This window comes from Heteronotia binoei, chromosome 12, assembly GCF_032191835.1.
Source record: "Heteronotia binoei isolate CCM8104 ecotype False Entrance Well chromosome 12, APGP_CSIRO_Hbin_v1, whole genome shotgun sequence".
NCBI classification, from domain to species: Eukaryota; Metazoa; Chordata; class Lepidosauria; order Squamata; family Gekkonidae; genus Heteronotia; species Heteronotia binoei.
The window spans coordinates 34,330,838-34,349,080 of record NC_083234.1 but is presented as its reverse complement, the minus strand read 5'-3'; the positions used below and the strand labels follow the sequence as shown (position 1 = coordinate 34,349,080).

The 18,243-nt window shown below is 45.1% G+C and overlaps 1 protein-coding gene across 1 annotated transcript in view; it reads right to left on the bottom strand.

Moving 5' to 3' along the window:
• Window positions 1-16,132, bottom strand: part of ERLIN2 (ER lipid raft associated 2) — a 32,660-nt gene extending 16,528 nt beyond the window's left edge. Inside the window, exons 1-8 of the mRNA XM_060250919.1 lie at window positions 16,049-16,132; window positions 12,391-12,512; window positions 10,342-10,423; window positions 8,540-8,586; window positions 5,100-5,161; window positions 3,685-3,810; window positions 2,274-2,347; window positions 1,595-1,653 (exon numbers count right to left, since the gene is read on the bottom strand). Of these exons, the coding sequence (XP_060106902.1) occupies window positions 1,595-1,653; window positions 2,274-2,347; window positions 3,685-3,810; window positions 5,100-5,161; window positions 8,540-8,586; window positions 10,342-10,423; window positions 12,391-12,497 (557 nt within the window). The 5' untranslated portion in view covers window positions 12,498-12,512; window positions 16,049-16,132. The remainder of the gene's footprint in view (window positions 1-1,594; window positions 1,654-2,273; window positions 2,348-3,684; window positions 3,811-5,099; window positions 5,162-8,539; window positions 8,587-10,341; window positions 10,424-12,390; window positions 12,513-16,048) is intronic.
• Between the last annotated feature and the right edge of the window lie 2,111 nt (window positions 16,133-18,243).

The window sequence follows — 18,243 nt, the reverse complement described above, 5'->3', positions numbered from 1 at the left end:
ACATTCAGGAGGAAAATGACAAATAAATTGCGCCCGGTAAGACTAACATCTTAAGAACAATTCTACTGCATCACAACAATGGGACATCTAAGCAGACTTCTCATCTCAGATGACGACCAACACCATATATTCAAAAGAGCATTAGCAATATACTTGGTCCTACTGCAAATCAAGATGCAGGAGGAAGTCGTAAAAGAAGCATGGATCCGTTGGTTGAAGGACTTTGGCTATAACATAGACTTGGAGGAGTGGGAAAAATTATGGAAACAGAATTTAAAATTAACAAAACCAGCAGATTTTAAAGAAAACTTATATAAAATGGTATACAGATGGTATTTTACACCAGACAGGTTGGCCAAAATTTATCCTACATACTCCAACAAGTGTTGGAAGTGTCGAGAAACTAAAGGGTCCTTGTTTCATATATGGTGGCAATGTAAAGATGCCAAAAAATACTGGACACAAGTTAATATTTGGACCCAAAAGATCCTAAAAATACAAATCAACCATGTGCCGGAGCTGTACCTTTTAAACATTTGTAGACAAAGCCTTCCTATGACCAAATTGAAACTGTTATTGTACATAGTTACTTCTGCTAGAATACTATATGCTAAATATTTGAAAAATGATAGAATCCCTAATAGAGATGAACTTATTAGTAAGCTGTTGGACGCCGCAGAGTCTGATTTAATGTCCACAAGATTAAGAAATGGTAACTTGCAAAAATGTCAGGAGGAATGGGATCCCATTTATAAATGGGTCAAAAGTAAAGGTTTTGGTTTGGAGTAATTATAATTTTTTCTTTTTGCTCTTTAATCCTCTCCGCCTCCCAGTGTATGATTGGGTATTTGTTTTTAGATGTTTGATTAGGAAGGTATAGTGTGGTGTATTGAGATGTGTAGTTTGTTAGTGGTATTGTTTGTATGATTGTATTTGTATGTGTATTGTTTTATGTTTCTCTTTGTTATGTGTTAACTTTCTTTCAATAAATACTATTTCTCTTGGAGCAATATACTTGGTCCATGTCGGTCACTGTTTAGACAGTGTATAGCTCAAGGATGCCTCAACTATGACTACACGACACCGTCTACACGACACAGTCTACAGCTACCTTAGCTAAGAGAGACAGCAATATTTCCCCTTTCCCTCAGGCACAGTTATTAACTTTGGCTAAGAAGCCAAAGTCCACATTTTGAACTCAAAATAATTATGCAAATAGCATTTACGCAAGTGGCTTTGTACCTGAATATTTTATTCTAAACCCCAACATGAGCCTCTGGAATTTAGGAAGGCAGATGGGAAACACAGCTGAAGCCAACATTTTAAGAACAAAACAACCTCCAGAATTCTAGGACATTATGCAGCCATTAACTGCAGTGTTCCCAAATGTACCCAACAAAGGTATAACTCACAATGCTGATTTCTTAAAACGAAAGGAAATGGGAGGTTCTCAGGAAACCAACTCGGATGTCATATGGAACTGAAAAGACTATTCCTTGCACAATTGTGCATGCACAAAACAGAATCCATCTCAGCCCAGTTACACTAGTAGCCATAACTACTCTGATAGCCAAAGAGAATTCTTAATACTTACATTAGTTCATAATTTTTCCGAATTGATTCAGGGATATTTGGCTTTGTGACTCGCACTGCCTGTATGGACAGAAAGAGAGGATCAGGGATGAAAGGAAACACAGGATACCACAGACACCATTGCGACAAGGAAATGAATGAGCTACTGCCCAGTCCCTGGAAGGATCCCAATGCCTCCCACATTCAACATTCTAACCTGCCATCTCCCATCAGATCGGGGCTGCAGTCTCTCATCCAAGTGGCAGCTGCTGAGCTCAATCTGGTTCCAAGCAGCAGAGGAACAATATTTACTTCCAGATGCTTGCTCTCAAAAACCAAGGGCTACCATGAATTCCCCATAGCTAGCCTAGTCCCTCAGTCAAGGTAGGCATTTCAGGACATAAAGTCTTGCTAATAACCACCAAGACTTCATGAGCTCGTCAAAGAAAGTAACCTAGGAGCTGAGAATGCTATCACAGCCCACCTTCACCTAAAATATGCACTGTCGGGTTGAGGCAGAAAAGTGGACCCCAACTTGCAAAAGAGAGAATTAAAAGTCCCTTATCTGGGCCAAACTTTAACACCAAACAGAAAGCTGTTCCACCTCAGGAACAAGAAAGTCAACAGTAAGTGCAGCTTCCAGCTTTCTGCTCTTCTGCCCAGTTTTGGCAAGAGTGTCTCATCCCATGATTTGGACTTACCTGTATGATGAGGCCAGGTGCCATGCTGGTCAGATCTTGCTGGAGAGCCAGCTTCAAATTTTCATCTATCTGATCTGGTAAAGTATTGAACAGAATTGCATGACTTGAAGAGGATAATATGAAGAGGCTAGCCGTGCGGGCTGAGATTTCACATGCCTCCAAATTGCAGAGGCTTTCATCAGCATGGGTGCCCTTAGTGGAAAATGACTGTTCTGCCAGCCCAAGTACTGACTTCTACCCCAGCTCAGCAAAATATGTTAAACTTTACTGACCCCATGTGGCAGTAAAAGTATATTTACCTATACCAGACACAATATTAGCCACTTACTGGATTGGTTCATATGCTATTGGCAAACCACGTGTAAGACAGTGTGGAAGAGTGAGCAAGAGTGTGTTGGATGAGAATCTGAGCTGAAATCCACACTGATATGAATTTGCTCACTGGGTGACCCAATCCCTCCCTCTCAGACTAGCCTACCTTGCAAAGTTGTTGTGAGGAAACAGAGCATGAAGTACATAGCCATGAACTCATTGGAAGAAAAGATTTAAAATGCACTAGACTGAGCCTTCTGCTGAGTTGCTCTACCCCTTCCCTTTCCTCTCCACCTGCAGTGATTTCATGAGCTCCTTTTCCTTTAGTGTTAGATGGACAGCCATGCTGGTCAGCAGCAGAAGAGCAAGATCGAGCCTGGGAGCACCCTGAAGACCAACAAAATTTTCAGGGCATGAGCTTTTGAGAGTCAATGGCCCCTTTGTCAGATACTTTGGAAAGCTTGCTGGCCTTCCAAGGTGATTCTAGACTAAAATCTCACTCTTTCCCTTTAGTGCCACTGTTGTTGGCTGTTCTTATGCATTCCCACCCTTCCCAATTAAGAAATTGGCTTCAAACGGCAGTTTGCAATCCTGACTAGGAGAGAAAGCAAAAACAGCAGTGATGGTTCAGTTGGAATGGCAAATATGGTTTATGCTACGTTGTTCATGGACTACAACCATGCCAGGAAGTGGGTAGGCTTCTCCCTGCAACGCCAAGCCATGCTTGCCATTATATGTATCCAAACCACTGTCAATTGCTGGGGTCCAGCCTTGGCAGATGTACTGAAGAAAGCCCATGGCCCTTCCTATAGCCCACATGACAGATTATATTTAGATTCTAGGACAGAGAACATCTTATGCACAGAGAGGAAACAGGATTCCTTTGCTCCTTATGATCCCCTCATTAAAATTCCAAACCCATGTCAATGAACACATACAAGCCTCTTGACATATTCTTTGCCATACTCTCCAATAAAGAGTGTGTACGGGTGCCAAACAGGCAATGGGTAGATGCCACAAAGTCATAACAGAGCTGCCTACAACTTCAGCTTGTACCAAGCTGACCCTGGTAAGAATTCTTTTGCATCAAGTCACTCACCGAACAACTCAATATAGACTTCCTGGAGAGTGTGAACGCTGCAGAACTGATTGAGTTCATGGTGAATCTTATTGAAGATGAGAGCTTTGTCATAGTCTGCAGTGAAGTTCTTCACTATATCATATACTAGCAAGGAAAAAAAAAAAGAGAGCAGCGAGTTAGGAGGTTCCTATTGCCAGCCGCAGCTTTGCCAATGTCAGGGCTCCAACCAGGAGATAGGTCCTTGCTCCTTATTCTCCATACCACTAGCTGGCAGATGGTGAAAACGTGGGTTTATCTGGGGCCAGGTAATAGAGCGTCCTGCTGCAATTCCTCCCTTTGAGAAACAGGCAATCCAAGAGAGTCAATCCTACTGGACTTTCTTATTCTAAACCTCCAAGCCAGTCCTTTGATAGCTCATGAAGTAGACCAGAGGACCACAGGTGGTGTCTGAAGGCATCACTAGGATGAGGTTGAGCTTTGGCTTGAAAGACTTGAGCTTTAAGAGGGAGGGGCGGAGTATCTGCTCCACATGCAGAAGGCCCAAGATTTTGCCACACAAAAATGACTTCCTCCAAGTCAGATCACTGGTCTGTCAAGCTCAGTACCAGCTCTTCATAATATCTTTCACATCCTTTCCTGCTTGATCCTTTTATCTGCAGATACCTTGGTATGAACCTGCTAAGTTGTTCTAAGTTGGGGAGGGACGGTGGCTCAGTGGTAGAGCTTCTGCTTGGGAAGCAGAAGGTCCCAGGTTCAATCCCTGGCATCTCCAAAAAAGGGTCCAGGTAAATAGGTGTGAAAACTTTCAGCTTGAGATCCTGGAGAGCCGCTGCCAGTCTGAGAAGACAATACTGACTTTGATGGACCAAAGGTCTGATTCAGTATAAGGCAGCTTCATATGTTCATATATGTTCATATGTACCCCTTCCTTTCCTCTCCCCTCTCCAATAAAATGCAGGCATCTCCAGTAGGTAGCAAGTAATGTCAGAAGACCTCTGCCTGAGACCCTGGTTAGCTGCTGCCTGCAAGCCTTGATAAACCGCTGGTTTGGCTTGGTATAAAAGCAGCTCCCTGTGTGCTCAGCAACAAATTGGGATGTGTGACAAACCAATAAGTTTTTTAATCATGGCACAATACAAGAGGGGGAAAAGATGACTTGGCTCCTTTTCTTGAACTTCTTGGCTCCTTCTCGTAACGAATTATGGGTCATCCCTGATGGCTGAATGCAGTCAGTATAAGGCAGCTTCATCTCTGTGTGTGTTCCAAAATGCTGATTCAAGGGCCAGCGGAGGAGTGACAGTCATAATGAGGAGTACTGAAATACTAATGGGGATGTAAGTATCTACCCAATGATGTGGTAACTCCAACCCCAATAATCTTTGCACCACAACCTAGGAAAGGAGGTGAAGAACAACTTGGCCTCGTTCACTCACCAGCACTTTGGATCAGGAAATTCACCACCTCGATTCTGTCAAAATAGATCATTACTCCCCCGCTGCAAGAGAAAAAGAGAAAAGGGGGTAAGCACTAAATAATTTGATTGGAATAGCTCAGGAGCCAGGTTCGGGAATGGGAAGATTCTGCATAGGTGTACTCTCAAAAAATCCAGCTGACCAAGAACAAGCCAGATGTCTGTCATGATACCCAATTCAGTCATTTCACTTTTTCCAAAGGCAGTGGATGAGACTGAGTAAAAAAAAACCTGACTGGATCCAATCTGCAGAACTGTTATCTTGTTAGAGGTGCTCTGATGACCCAGGTGATCGGAGCACTTCTACAAATCAATGCGTTTTTAATTTCCGACATTTCAAGGCATGTTGCCTGGCCGCACTGAAAACAAAATTGCTTATATAAATTCCACATGCAAATCTGATGATCTTACTGACAATCAGATGGCATGTTGCTTCGAAAAGGCTGCAAACAGAATACAGTGGGAACAAATCAAACTGTCCAAGCCGCAGGCCGCTTCAAAGTTTTCTTGCAGACAATGCAGAAAGGCTGCACATAGGCCTAAGGCTAAAGTAACAGTTCATTCCTCTTACAGTCACATGTGTTTGCAGCAAGAAATTTCTTCCATCACTATCGGCCGGTCTCAAATTTGCCCTTTTTGGGCAAAATCATTGAGAGGGCTGTGGCGTTGCAGTTACAGGGCTTCTCGGATGACACTTCCACTTTAGATCCATACCAGTCCGGCTTCCGCCTGGGCCATGGGATGGAGACAGTGTTGGTCGCCCTCATGGATGACCTCCGGTGACATCTGGATCGAGGTGGCTCGGCAGTATTGCTGTTGTTAGACCTATCGGCTGCTGACTTGCCGCCTCGCCGACGCAGGAATCTGGGGGCTAGCCTTACAGTGGCTTTCCTCCTTCCTTGAGGGTCGGGGACAAAGGGCGGCGATTGGAGGAGAGCTGTCCCAGAGGCGCTTACTTAATTGTGGGGTGCCTCAGAGGGCAGTTCTCTCTTCAATGTTGCTTAACATCTTCATGCGCCCCCTTGCCCAGATTGCCTGAAGGTACGGACTGGGTTGTCACCAGTATGCTGATGACACCCAGCTCTATCTATTGATGGGCAGCCAGACTGGCGACATCCCTGTAAATCTGGACCGGGCGCTGCAAGCCGTGGCAGGGTGGATCAAGTCGAGTGGGCTGAAGTTGAATTGAGCGAAGATAGAGGTCCTTTGCGTGGGTCGCTGCGGGCTAGGAGAGGAGATCTCCCTACCAGCCTTTGACGGTGCGTCGCTGATACCAGTGCGCAGGGTCAAGAGCTTGGGAGTGCTACTGGAGCCTTCCTTGACAATGGAGGCACAGATAGCAGCCACTGCTAAAGCCGCCTTTTTCCATCTTAGGAGGGCAAAGCAGCTGGCCCCCTTCCTGGAACGCGGTGACCTAGCAACAGTGATCCATGCAGCGGTCACCTTGAGGTTGGACTACTGTAATGCCCTCTACATGGGGCTGCCCCTGTACCAAACTCAGAAACTGCAGCTAGTGCAGAATGCAGCGGCCAGGCTGTTAGTGGGACTACCTCGGTAGGAACACATGCAGCCTAGGTTGCGGGAGCTGCACTGGCTGCCAATTGTGTTCCGAGTTCGTTACAAGGTGCTGGTTATTGCCTTTAAAGCCCTATATGGCCAAGGACCTGCCAACCTTAGGGACTGCCTCTCTCCATATATCCCCCAGAGAGCACTGAGATCTAGTTCCCAAAATCTCCTAAAAATCCCTGGACCAAGGGAGGCCAAACTGAAAACAACACGAGAGCAGGACTTCTCAATAATGGCTCCCCATTGGTGGAATCAACTACCAGCGGAGGTTCGAGCCCTGCGGGACTATAATCAGTTCCGCAGGGCCTTTAAAACTGTCCTTTTTCAAATGGCCTATAAGATGGAATCCTGAAGTGACACCTAGCCATCTGATATATACTGTGTTGTACTATAGCACCTTTAACTGTTGTGGTTTTAATTAATTTATTTAAATGTATTTTATTGTATAATGTATTTATCATAATCATGACACATCCCATGTCTTGTGAGCCGCCCTGAGCCTGCCTCGGCGGGGAGGGTGGGATATAAATAAAAGTTTATTATTATTATTATCAATTCAGTTTTAAAAAACTACAGCAATATAATTTCAGGAGTACTCGATATTTGTTTATATACAGTCATTTTTATAAATCAGTTATTGTCTTTGCAAGCTACCTAGACTGCTAAAGTCAGCAGACAATTACTACCTTCGGAATGGGTGCCCAAGTGAAGGAGAGGATGCCATCTAGTGGCAAGTACGGGGACCTTCAGCTTTGTTTTGTGAAAAGCAGTATGCAATATTGTGCTTTGGATTTCCCTGCCAGGAACATTTGGAACCTATAAATTGCTCCTAAGATGTCTACAGATGTGCCATTTCTCTTCTTGGGAGTTTGTTTGTTTTTTTAACCAGGATTTGCTTTGCACCCTTCCCTGTGGGCATCAGGCAAGCCAGTGTGGGAAACAGGATGATAACCAAGATGGATCTGTGATCCCATCCAACAGTGCTCTTATATAGTCTCACAAGTGGGGACATGGAAGACTTGCAGGGGGGGGGGAATCACAAATATCCCTGCTTGCCCACTGGGCCGGCCGCTTGCACAGCATACCAGCTGGCCGCTCCTCCCCCCCATCACCAGCCTAGTTCACCCTTCCATTCACAGGCTCCTGGCAAGTGGAGGGGGACATCAGCAGCCCCTCCCACACTTAGATGTGTTGCTGCCCCTCCACAACATCCAGAGACAGGGGCTGCAGTGGCTGGCACTCCTCCCCTGACTGCCCATCTGCCTACGTGTCTTTCCTTCTCCCTGCCACTTAGCAGTGGTGTGTGTGGAGTGCAGCTCCTGGTCTTCCTCCCCATTCACTAGCCTTCAGAAGAGTGACAAAGATGGGCTGCATTAGGGTGTGTGTGTGTGGGGGGGAGGTTACTCTTCCCTAAATGTATGTCATCTGCACTTGTGGAGGCATAATCCTATGTTTTGGATATCTGTAAAATATCTCCCTCCACATTCTTCTTTAAAAACAAAAAACCCCTCCAAGTTTGCAACAACAAAAAAATCTCCCTTCTGTCTACATGACCCACAGATTTAAGTTTCTGCCAATGGGCCATGTTGACTATTAGATATATGCAGGGGGATTTTTTGAGCAGGAACGCAGTTCTGGCTGGCTTGGTGTCAGGGGGTGTGGCCTAATATGCAAATGAGTTCCAGCTGGGCTTTTCCTACAAAAAAAGCCATGGATATATGGATGATGAGCAGCGGTGAGGGGAAATGGCCTAAGATTCCAAATGCAAAGCCAGCCTTTGTTTGTGGGAAGACGAAGGTCAAGGGGGGACAGGCTGAGTGCCAAGTCACAGCTCACCTAGTACCACACGGAACATTCTTTACTTCATCTGTTTGCAAAGTTGTCTGGAATAGAAAGCAAAAGAATGAGGAAGGACCTGGAGAATTTTGCTTCTCCTCAGCTAAATAGCATTTCTGCATTGCATGCAAAAAAAAAGAGAAAGAAAAATCAAATACCCAAGCCAAAGAGCTCCCCCCACCTTAAATGTTCTTGCTCAGCCACAATCCAACTATATCTGCTGCTATCGATTCCCTCGGCACTTCCCTTATCTGGCACTTGGCAGAGCTGAGAGAGCAACCCAAACGCCTCTATCCAAAGATTGCTCAACAAAAAAGCACAAGCCAAACTCGTTCTGCAGGCTTGACAGATGCTGAATCTAGAAGATAAGCTTCCTTGAAAAAATGTGCAAAGCTTTGTTTGAAGACAAGGTCTGGATCCTATTCAGATAAGGCGGGGGGGGAGTGTGGGTGTCAGATACGTTTCGGGCAAAGGGCAAGTGCATTCTGGGAAACCTAATGTCAACTGCAAGACCAAACCCCAGTTGAAGGCTTTTCACACTGAAATTATGCCAAAATGAAATGATTGTGACACTGGACATGGGAATGCTATTGCTTTCTAACTTTATCTGCTTTGCACCCTCAGAATGGCCTTTTCCGCTGTTTTATGTGGGGAAAACAAATGTGGGATCAGAGCAGCAAGTTCACCCACCCGCCCACTCCACAAATTTATTCTCCTGATTGAGAAAAGTTCAAGAATGCCTGTGATTATTAAATTATGTTGTGCTTCAGGTAGGGGAAGATCCTGCTAGCTAGCAATGAACAACATCTTGCTGAGTTTGTTCTCCTTTGCTCTCTTCAAAAGTATGAGCCCTTGGGTGGGAGTTAAAGGGCAAGAACCAAAAGGGTCATCTTAGCTAAAAGGTTCTAACCTATAGCTGGGTGGAAGACTCACTAAAAGAAGGAGGGAAGATTTGCCTGGCACTCAAGATGCCAGGAGTTTGTTTCTAGGTGGTTCTTCCTGTATTATAAGCTACTTTGGATCCCTGATAGAGAAATAGGCAGTCTATATGCATGTAAAAATAAATAAAAATACTGTAAGACACTATTCTCCACTCTCCTTGTTATTTGCAAGTCACTAGGCTTCTTAACACCTTATGGAAGCTGCTGGAGAAACTTACAAATCACAACTACACATGCCAACCCAGCTGCCCCAAAGCTGCCAGGTTTGTACATCCTTTGTGTTGCTCACATGCTCATCAGTCAAGACCCTGCTACTATAAATGGATTATTTGGTTAGATGGTGCTTTCAACACTTTCAGAGGCTGGTAAAGACTTCTTACAAGGGAGCATGTTTCTAGTCCTCAAAGTTATAGAAAAAATCTAGACTAACAGGCAGTTTTGCTTAAATGCTTTAGAAATGCGGGACTGTATGCAGTTTCTCAAAGTACCAGAAGACAGAGATTATTTTCTTTAGTAGAAGTTTCTTGCCACAATCCCCGGTTCCAGGTCACAATCTGTGCGCCCGCCATGATATTCACCAAAATGGTTGAAAAGCCATCTTCTACAGAAGTGACATGGGTATGTATGGAATTCTAAAGATTACAAAATGCCTCTCCCCCACAAAGTGGCCCAGATTATGCAACATCCCCTCTCTGCCCTATGACAGTGAGAACATCTGCCATCATGGAAGAGAAATAAACAAGGATGCACATCCCCAGTAACTCACCACCCAATTGTCACCAGTCAGGGAAGCAAGGTGGGATAAAAGTGGATGAGAATCACAAGGGTACATTCCTTCAGAAAGGTCACTGAGAAAGGTACCTGCACTGATTTATAAGAGGTGATGAAGGGAAGCATGAGGTGGAACCCAGGCCCACTGGTGGAAGTCAAGAGAGCTCCTCCCCTGTAGTGGAAAAAAGAGAGACATACATATGTTTAAGCAGGGAATGCTACAGATCTTGATCAAGTGTCAGACACCAGAAATGCAATGCCATTCACCAAACAGATACTCATCCATGCCTTTTATCAGTAGCAATGTATTTGTGATAAAATACCCATCTGCCCTTTTCAAATTATTTGCAGACTACTATAATAAAATCTGTCTTATTCCCAGTCTTCAGAATCTCCAATATGCTTATGATCTGTATTATGTTAGAACTGAAATATGTCATTAATTATGACCATCTCCACTCCTAAAGTTTCAAGCAACATCTGCTCATACCTTTCAGCCTCATGTCATATACTTTGTGGTCTACTGAAACATTCGCAAACTTTTATTAGATCTGGACTTGGCAACCACTGGTAATAAATCTGTAAAGTAAAAAGTGGGCTACCTCAATGCACATCCTACAAAGCTGTCCTTGGTAAGCATTTGCAAGCCAAGTTTTACCTAATGCAGATAATCTGCTAATGTATGTGTGCAAGGGTACTCACTGACTGATGTGAGCCTCTCTCACCATTGTTCCCATTACACTGAATGCAATTTAAGGTGGTGAACATATGAAGTTATCTTATTACCATTGGCCCATGTAGCTTGGCATTGCCTCTGCTAACTGGGAGAAAGGGAGGAGATTGGATTGATACCCTGCCCTTCACTCAGTCTCAGAGCTGCTTACAATCTCCTTTCCCTTCCTCTCCCCACAACAGACACCCTGTGAGGCATGTGAGAGCTCTCAGAGAACTGCCCTTAAGAGAAGAGCTCTGCTGAGAACTTGTGGCTGACCCAAGGTCACACCAGCAGCTGTGTGTGGACTCAAACCTGGTTCTCCCAGGTAAGAGTCCACACACTTAACCAATATGCCAAACTGGCTCTGAGAGAGATCTTTCCAAGCCATCTTATCCAAGATCTTGCAAGCTGAAGATGCTGAGAAGTGAATCTGGGAGGTGCCTCTACTGGGACTCATAACTAAGCAGATGAGGCTCCATCACCCATCTGAGCGCCCTATCCTTTAGAAAAGAGAGCACAAATAAAAGGAACTATCCTCAGTTCCTTCAGACCAAACACACACACACACACATCTGTATCTAGTTCTGAACCTATCCTCAAGATTGCATGATAAAATTCTTCACATAGTAAAGTCAGGCAGAGAATTAGATGTTTCTAGAAATCAGAGGCACCTTCAGGTTTCCGGGAGAAAAATCCTAAATTTAAAAGGGAATAAAAAAGTGGGGGAGGAGCTGAGGTTGTGCAAGATTGCTTCTTAAGACTTTAGTAGTGACTCTGGATTGCCCAGGCAGCCATAGAAAACAGTCTGCAGTTTCCTAGATTAATCAAAATGGCTGCTAAAGCTTCATTCTGAAAGCTGAGATGAGTCATGGGGGAAAGAGAAATGGACAAACAGGAAGGGCATAGCAGAAAATGGGGAGAGGGAAGAAAGAAAAACCAGAACAAAAGGTGGATTCAGGGAAGGAAGGAAGCAGGGAAGGGGAAGACGCTGCAAAGCCTGCAAGGGAAAGGAAGAGGAAGAAGAAAAGTAGAGAAAATATATGAGAAGACTAGCTAGAGGAAGATCCAAGCGGGCAGCCGCGTTGGTCTGAAGTAGTAGAACAAAATAGGAGTTGAGTTGGTCATAAAGGTGCAACTCGACTCCTATTGTGTTCTAGCCAGAGGGGATAAGATGCCCCACCACAATCTCTGTCCACAGTCAGTACATTACATAGGTGTAATACTTTCATTCTGCCCTTCCTCCCAAGCACAGGGCCGCAGTACTAGTCTTCACAACAACCCAGAGAAGCAGGGGCCTGGCCCAAGGCCACTCAGTGACTTCCAAGGCCTAGCGAAGATCTGTGCTGTGCTGACATGCTACTCATGCCTCCACACTAACTCACCACATACAAACAGTAGCACTTCCCTCCAACCCACGCACATACCGGTAGTAAACGCCAATGTGCCCTTCTTCGATCTTGTGTATTGCAGAAAAAAGAGCAGCTGCCACCAGGCTGGCAGCTAGAGCTGCTATGGCACCCAGCTGACTCATCCCTGAGAATGGTTCCTAGGAGTGAAAGGGGGTGGGGGGGAGAACCGGTTAGTTCTGGAGCACTTTGGAATGCTGCGTGACACCAGACCTGTTGTTTTCATGGGGAGTGGACCCGGGGTACAGGATGAAGAGTTCGATGGAGTAAGCAATTATATACAAGAATGCCCCTTCATTCCTAGATCAGGCTAAGATCCATCCAGGCTGGCACTCTGCATCCAGTACAAGCCAACCCATTATTTTTGGAAGTCTGTACAGAATGAAAGAGACCTGCTATGGCTCTAGCATCTGGTCTTTTGGAGAAGCGACCTTCCATCCCTGCACTGCTACCCTCAGGTGGATCTCACATCCCTATCTCCTGGGGCTGCAAGTCCCTACACAGTTGCTGTATTTCCCCCCCCATGTTTTTTGGAAGGACCTGCTGCTTATTTGCACATGCAGAGTGCAAGGGTACCATGTATCTTTTGCATGTACCCCAACAGGTGCAGCAGAACAGTGAAACAAGAGTACTCAAGTGGTGCAGAGAATGTCTTTCGAGCACAGATGCTGTGTCTCCTCCATTATAACTGTGATGTCAAGTGACTTCCTGCTGGCAGCTCAGCTGGTTCCATGAAGCTGCCTGGGGTCAAAAGGGAATCTTGAAACCTCAGAAGATCACTCTTCTGGAGCCACACTATCAGTGAATGCTGAGGTTTCATGTGGTTTCCTATGCCTTCCTATCCTTCACTTGGTTTCCTAAGGTTTCATTTGGTTTCCTATGCCTTCCTATTCTTCACTGACCTATCCTCCCTGAATGTGTACTTTAGGTATTCATGCCCCACCTTTTAACCTATGAAGGTCTGTTAAGCAGTTCACCGCAAGTATCAAAACATCACGAATGCCATAACTAGATAAAATCAGTTAGCACACTAAGATAAACTCAATGTTAAAGAGAAAACAAACACAGCTGAGCCACAGGACAGCAGAAAAACAAACAGCCTACAAAAGTAGCTATCACACCACTATAAGGAAACATAAAACAGCATCCATCAGTTAACCCCTGCACCACCAAAGCCTTCCAAAATGGCACTGTCTTGGTCTTACACCTAAATGATTGCAAGGTTGGAGCATGTCAGTCCTTCAGTGGACAGGCTGCCCCCAAATCTTGTTGCTGCCACTAAAAAGGCCCTACGGAGGAACACAGTCCAGGGCCCCCATACACCAGAATGTTCAGAAAGATTTATGTGTGAAGTAAACTACAACCTGCTGGTTCAAGTTCAATATCCTACCCATCTTTATTTATTTATTGCAAGCTGCTAGTGGCCACAGAACAAAAAAGAAGTTGTTCAAAATATACAGACAGCACCTGCTGATACTTAACAAGACTGAAGGTGGATGGACAGGACTTCTCATGCTCGAAGGAACAAAGTTCACAGTACAACATATGCAATAGCTAGCACAGAGCAACACACATTTCCAGGCTGTTTCTTGCAACTTTAGATCGCAATTCCTGGATTCATGTATATTATAATCCACATGCAGGCAATTCTTGCGACGATAATTCTCACAACCTACAAAAACATCAGTGTTCTCAAAAGAACTTTACCTTCAATATCAACCATTTCAAACACTGACTTAATGCATAACCGCAACAGCTATAACAACAACAGATCAAGTCCATTTCAGCAAGTTGTACCAACTCTGCAATGAACAAGAATCTGGTGTACTAGGATTTGGAAGAACCAGGCTCAAATCCCCACTGTGCCAGAGAGGCTTACTGGGTGACCTTCAGTCACTCTCTTTCAGCCTAACCTCATCCACAAGGGGAAAAAAATGGAGAAAGTTATTCAATATGGTGAACCAATGCAAAAGGCAACCAAGCTGCAAAAGCAAGAACCAGCTGTACCAAACAGGGGGGAGCTTGTGGTATTTTCCACAGGAATTGTTAGAAAAGAAAGATCATTATTGCATTTGGTATTACCGTAATTAGAAACAGCTAAATTTTGCTTTGCTAAATTGTGGAAAGATACTGAAATGCCAAAAGTTAAGACTGGGCTGCTTAAATGACAAAAGTCTGTCTGAAATTGAGAAATAACCAGTGATGTACATCATATACTACAATTCTACATTACAGTTCTTCCAGTTTCAGTTCCCTAGAATTTAAGCAGGGTAGAGAAGAAAGACTGCAGTTTCATTTACACTGAAACCAAGATGTATTTGAATACATGGACAAATATACACAACCTCAATACAATACTTCCTCTTCCATTCCCTGCATATAATTGCTTCTCCATATGGTAAGTATAATTGAAAGCAAGGTCTTCAAACACTAAATGCAACTGAAATTGTTTGACTGTGGTTATTTTATAATAGATATGAAATTCACTGAAACAACAAAAGGCTTAGGGGGAAGTGGTTATAGTCCATTTAGGACCACACCCTGTTTCTGAAGTTGCCAAAGGGTAAGCTCTTGCAAAAAACAATGAATACAATACACAGTAGGCAAAGAAATGCTTATATCAATATCTGTTGGAGAGGGGAAAGAGTATAGGCCTAATATCTGGTTTAAAAACTGGCTTTACAAGAACACCCTTGTCCCCATTTTCATCCATGAAATGCTTGCAAATACAGAAAGAGTACTGGGAAGCAGGGCAGCAAGACATTAAAAAATAAGTTTGACAGTGCCATAAACAAACATCAAAAAGAACAGATAAGGGCAAAAACATGGACAGAAAGATATGGGCTTTTTTTATAGCAGGAACTCCTTTGCATCCTAGGTCACACACCCCTGATGTAGCCAATCCCCCAGGAGCTTACAGTAGGCACTGTACCAAGAGCTCTGTAAACTCTTGGAGGATTGGCTATATTGGTGGGGGGTGTAGCCTAATATGCAAAGGAGTTCCTGCTACAAAAAAGCCCTGCAATATAAAATAAAATAGGATTTGCTGGAGTATGTATGAAATCTATCACAGCTTTGTCACATCTTAAAACACACTAAGAACAGTTTATGCACTCCTACACAACACTATCCCTCTATCATATATTGATAGGCAATATATGAAGCTTCTAAAAATTCACCGAAGGCCTGTACAAACAGTATACTGTGGCATAATAGTTAGGACGCTGGGCTAGGGCAGGGGTCCAGGTTCAAATCTCGAATGTGCAATGAAGCTTGTGAATGGTCCTCGGTCAGCTACTGCCTCCTAACCTCCTCTGCTGCGGTGGGCAAAACAGAGGAAAACCTCTGTACTCCTGACGGGTCCCCTCTTTTCAGGAGCAGAAGGCGACTGGGTGGGAGCACGAAAAGTAAGCAGGCCTCGCTACGCTATAAATGAAGCACGTGGTTCTGCGCCCAAACAAGAGTCCCAAAGCAAATAATTCAACTAAGTAGGCTTGACGCCTAAGCGGGCTGGGAGCTCCACGAGAGAAAACGCAGGCCCAGAATCCCTAAGGCCCGGACTTGGCCAAAGCGGAGGAAATGAGAGAAGCCCTACAAACGAGAGAAGGCGAACTCCGCCTGGGGAGTCCAACAGCCACGAGGGAAACAGAGAGACGCCTCCGCCTCTCGCACTTACCACAACCGCCCGCTCCTGCTTCACCGCCGCTTCCGGGTGTCGCTCTAGTGACGCCCTCACTACTCGCCGCCTTCATGCAATTCGGCTAAGCTGTCCCCGCCCTCTCCTGCCTCTGTTCTCTTGCGCTGCACTTCCAGCGCTGGCTCCAGCAGAGGGCGTCAGGGAGCAGGCGGAGAGGGAACCCTTTGGATCTCGCTTACCCTACGATGAGAAAGTTTTGAAATTTCTCTCGGTGTGTGCACATTGGCGTTTGAACTGTGTTGGACGATCAGAAGGCAAGACTGGGACGGGAAATAGTTTCAGGGCCGGTGAATTAAAAGAAACCAAGACGCACACCCCCAGTCGTGAAAAAGACGACACGAAGAGGCTCTGCGTCGTCCCCGTTTCAGATTCCATATCACTTTTGAGATTAGAACGGTTGCAGGAAGGGTTGCTAGCTCAGGGCTGGCTGGGAAATACCTGGAGTTGGGGGGATGGAGGAGCCCGAGGAGGGCAGGGAGGGACTTTCAATGGGGTATAATGCCGTAGGGTCCACTTTCCAAAGCAGCCATTTTCTCCAGGTGGATTGATCTCTCTCACCTTGAGATCAATTTCTGATCCCAGTAGGTCTCCAGCTACCACCTTGGCGACCCCAATTGCAGAAGTGCTGCAACTAGTCAAAGCCCTGTTATTGGGTGCTCGCATTGTGCCTTGAACATTAGGCGTAATGTCAGATTGCACATAGATGCCTGGAAGATGACGGTAATGGGCTACCTCCGTGATTGGAATACTCGCACTACCAAAGGGCTTACATGTGAACCTACGGAATGTGCTTTATACTGAATAACGTCATTGGTCTATTGATGTGTGTGCTGTCTTGTCCCAAACAGCAGCAGATTTCCTGTGTCAAATGAAATGACAGGTTCTGTTTATTGAAACGTTTATATCCTGCCCAATGCTTCACAATACATAATTACTACAATAGCACACAAAATCTTTTCACACCCCTAATTAAATGCCTTCGCTTTGTCTTCCATGAAACACTCTGGTGAATAAAGCAGCCTCTCTAGCTTCCTAAGTTTCCATGGGTGGTGCTCTCTCACCCCATTGGGAAGCCCATTCCATAGAACAGAAGCAGCAGCAGCAGATTGGCCATTAAGGTCACCAGGAACACCTCTGGGGCGTCAATGGCTTAGGGAGTTGCTTCCAACTGGAGCCACCTGAACCTGGAAACCACCCCTTGCCAGGGTCACCCCAGTCCAAAGAGAGTGGCAGGCACAAGTCGGAAGTGCTGGGAAGGAGGGTGCGCCATGGCTTGGAACATGACATCGACACACCTCCGGTCCACCCTTGCCTTGCTTAGCCTCACCACAACGAAAGACAGGACAAGACCTCCTGGTCTCACTGGTCCCACCTCCAGGTAAAAGGATCAGGTTGCAGCAGGCCTCAAGACCCTGCAGACCACTGCCAGAGTGAGTGAGCAATACCCACCTTGACAGGCCTGTGGGTTATACAGCAGTTCTATGTGTGATCAGATGATCTGGTTAGAAACCATCTGTGTCATATGTGTGTGTATGTGGGGTGTTTCTGGAAAAAGAGGTGCCAGAACTCTCAAGAGGGAAATGAAGGAGAAACACACAGGCCTCTCGTGAACTTTTAAACATTTTTTGGATAATTTTGTTTTCACAAAGAGGTTCCAGAACTCCATTCCGTAGCATTCCCCCAGAAAAAAAGCCCTGCATATATAGTTTGGCAGAAGACCATGATGTGAGGGAATGTTTTTGCAAAAAGAGGCCAAACAGCATAGCTACGCAGAGCACAAATGCACCAGAGATTCTGCCCCCCCCCCTTTTGTATTTTTATGTGTGTGTGTCTGGACCTGGAAATCATGGTGATCTCTGGTGAGTGACCCCCCTCCTACTGGAAGCTATTTAGAGAGATGGCTGAATAAAGCCTGCCCTTGTCCTCCTGACTGCTGGTATTTCAAGGAAGCCTGCCATCCAAGTACTTGCCAAAGTCAACTCTGCTTAGCGTCCAAGATCTGACAAGATCAGGCTTACTTGAGCTATCCAGGTCAGGGCAACCAGAGATCCATTTTCAAATGGAAAAGATCCAATCTGAGGAGATGTGATCCAGTATCAACTGCTGATAAATTGACAGAGCAGGATGAATCAAGTATATAGCTGCCACATGAGTAACTTCCATGGTAGTATTGG